The 3,376-nt window shown below is 58.8% G+C and overlaps 1 protein-coding gene across 1 annotated transcript; it reads right to left on the bottom strand.

The window, feature by feature from the left end:
* Window positions 1–423: 423 nt before the first annotated feature.
* Window positions 424–1,942, bottom strand: CNS1 (HSP70/90 co-chaperone; the record flags this gene model as incomplete). Its single annotated transcript, XM_066778367.1, has 2 exons — window positions 424–1,136; window positions 1,324–1,942. The coding sequence occupies 2 exons, from the start codon at window positions 1,940–1,942 to the stop codon at window positions 424–426; spliced, it is 1,332 nt and encodes a 443-aa protein (XP_066630804.1).
* Window positions 1,943–3,376: the final 1,434 nt, after the last annotated feature.

The raw sequence follows: 3,376 nt of genomic DNA, 5'->3' as shown, positions 1-3,376 counted from the left end.
ACGTGATTCTGGGGTTTGAAGTGATTGGGCTGAATGATCTGAGACCGGGATCGCGGAGAAAAAACCGGGCGAAAGTCTGTGACGTGGTGGAGCTCCAGCCCAGCAATCGGATTCGTCCCTCGGTGGTGGGGAACAATTGGTTCGAGCGCGCGATGCGCGCGGACTTGAAGATGGTGATGCGTGTTTCAGGGCACCGTGTGGAGAAGGGTTTGTTTGGACGTGGTTGAATGTCTTACCGCCCGGTGGTTGCAATTTGCTCGCCATCTTGGACGTGGTTGTATTCAGCTCTCCCAGCTGGATATCATTGCTTCATTTCTCCCATACACGCGAGATGAACTGTCTCGCCGCTACGTCATTCGTCGGAGTCCAGCTCAGTCTCGCCAATATGGCTCCCAATCATCGGACCGGGTTGTGCTATTCATCTCACAGACCTTTTCTCTTCTTGAACTCCGCGATCCACTCTTGCGCCCTTGCTTTGGGCACGACGTTGACCTTGACCAGTCCATCCAGGATCTCTACTGTGCCCCCTGCCAGCAGCTTACCCAGCGGAACCTTCTTGCCCGCTTTGATCAGGCCACTGGAAGACGTCTCCAAGTAGCACTCGGTACCCGCCTGGGTGTATTCACTGCCCTCGTCCCAAGGCACTGGCAGAATGTACTCGAGGTGCTGGCCCAGGCTGTCTGTCTCGGCACAAGCCTGAATGAAGTCACTCTGCGCGTGCAGAGGGTAGAGGAGGATTAAGGGAAATGAGAGGACTGAGGAAGGGTCCAGAGGCTCTGCCAGCGCAATCTTCGCATCTCCAGTGTCAGGGTCTGCACCAGTAGACCGTGTCTTGATGTTGCGTGCTCTGAGCGCTAATTGAAGGGAGTTCTCTTCATTGCGCTTCTTCGTCTCCCGCTCTTTGCGTTTTTGCTCGGTCTCCTCGAGGTACTTTTTGCGTGTTGCGATCTTGGTCTTAAGTGACTTAAGGGAGGCATTGTTGGCATCAATCGCCAGACCACGCTCACACGAGTCCTCGGCTTCGGGGATCTTGTCCAGGGCAAGGAGAGCGGTGGCGCTGCGGTACCAGGCCTTCACATTCAACGGGTTGATAAGAAGAGTTGCCTTGCAATTTTGTATGCAGGAGCGGTAGTTCTCTGTTTGCAGATGCAGTTAGCCTGTTTCCTTGTGTAGCAATGAAGGAGCATCTAATTTGCTGGGCGCGCAGATGTATAGTAGCAAATTGATACGAGGACGAGATACCCTGCAACATCTGCGCCCGCAAAGCACTCGCAAATGTTCCAGGTGTATCTCTCGGCTTGGTCATGGAAAGGGCTGACATACTCATCTCCAGGTTGCACAACGCCTTGTTTACGAGAGAAGCTTCCTCAATCTGCTTTTCTTTCCGCGCCTCCTCCTCCGGATCTACTTGTTCTTCCGCAAGATCCATGTCCGGGTCCTCGCCCAGCTCTTTGCTCGTGCCCTTCAGCACGCCAAGGGCTCTGTCATAGAACTCCCGTGCGTCAACCCACTGCTTTGCGCGGGCACATTCATTTCCTTGCTCCCGGAAATTACCGGCGACCTCGGCCTTGGTTCCTTCATACGCGAGCGCCTTCAATCCTTCCAGCGCCGTGTTCTCGCCGCCCTGCCCATCGCTCTCGTCCAGTGATGTCATAAAAAGCGGCGTGCGATTGAGCTCGGCCAACAGCTCGTCAGCGGTCTTGGATGCTGTTTCCGTCATGACTGGTGGCTTTGCAGCCGACGCCTTTCCGTCGGACGGCTCCTCGACCGCAGACGCGCCCTTGGCTTGGGTAGCATTGTTGAGAAGAGATTCGAGCGAGGGCATGCCGCTTGGACCGGGGCCACTGGGGAGGTCAGAGGGTTTGGGTGGCGAGTTTACGGCCGGGCCATTGAGGTTGAGTGACTCGTCGAAGTCGTCGGGCAGCTCCTCGATCTTGCCCATGGTGGCGGTTTCGGGGGGACAGTCGCGTCGCGGAATATTAGGGTCAGGCACTTCGAAGCAGCAGCAGCTCCAGGGTTAGACGAGGCACGGGCGGGCGAAAGACTGGATAGAGACGGGAGCCACAGCGAGAGTGGACGAAATTTCGTTATCGATAACATGCGGGCCTCAGGCGCCAATGACTCTCTAGATGGGCGGCGGATGCGCGACGGATTCCGGAAGCAGCCATCCGACCGGGGACGGGCGCCTGCTGCAGAGATTGGCTCTCGTCTTTGCTTTTTCTCCGGCTGTCAACGCCCATAAGCCGCCCCTGCATAAGCAACATTCGCCGTGGCGGCATAACGCTCGATCCTCCTTCATGCCAATGCCAGTCCGGCTGATCGTCGACGGCAGAGCCGCAAGGATTCACACACTGATCTGGACGGATGCTCCCTGTCGTCACGTCGTCCAGCGGATAATGGACCGCTAGGGCCACGGGCGGATCCAATTTACGTCCAAGGACGCCCTGCCTACTGCCACTATGGGGGTTCGGGAGAGGAGCTATTTTGAGGCGACAACGGTACGCTAACGGTTGGCGCTCTCTCTTGTACTGTACATACAGCTGCATAGCCTCTCGCACCAAGGGAACGTGCGGCATAAACCAGGCGGAGCTGCTATCTCGCGTAGGCCGATAGGGCTTCCCGACAGCCCAGGCCCATTGATGATATGATTCTTTTTATACCCTCCGCATTGCGGTCCCGCTAATGCACATTGGATTACGTTACGGTCGATCATGAGAGCACAGATGCCCGGGTCGCGGGCATCTGCTGGGCTCCGCATCTAGGTACGACGCAGCTGGGGCAGAGCTAGATTCCGACGATTTGTCAACCACACTTTGGGCAGCGCGCAGCTGTGCCCACGCGGCGGGCCATGTCTCGGCAGCCAGCGGAGGCGCCAAGCTCACGCGTCTCATGGTGACACAGAGCAATCTCGCTCCTGCCAGCCGCATCGCAAATGCGGGGAGGGGGAGCAGAAGTGCTGGGCGTGGAGAGGCTGGACTGTGCGGGCTTGCAATCGAATCGCCGCAGCAGTGGAGCAGAGAGGCGACTTGGCGTGATCTGCAGGCGGGCAATTTGCTGCAAATACGGACGGCAATTGACAGCAGGGTGCGCAGCGATAGTGACGGCGTGACGGAGGTGCAGCAGCCAGCAGCCGCCATCTCAACGCTCGAGCTCCTGAACCCGGCAGGCTGGCACCCTGGGACGGGCTGCCGCTGGCCGCTGCAGGTGCAGGCAGGTGCGGTGCAGGTGCCCTCGGCGAGGCACGGCATCGCCGGGCAGGGCGATCGTCACAGCGCCAGCGCCAGCGACGGTGCTCGCGCGCAGCTGGCAGGGCCACCTGCTGCGCCGGCCGCGGGCTCGCAACGCGATACACGCGCCACAACACCACGGCACGAGG

This window comes from Diplodia seriata (assembly GCF_021436955.1).
Source record: "Diplodia seriata strain FDS-637 chromosome Unknown scaffold_7, whole genome shotgun sequence".
Taxonomy (NCBI): domain Eukaryota; kingdom Fungi; phylum Ascomycota; class Dothideomycetes; order Botryosphaeriales; family Botryosphaeriaceae; genus Diplodia; species Diplodia seriata.
This window is presented reverse-complemented; position numbering and strand designations above follow the sequence as displayed.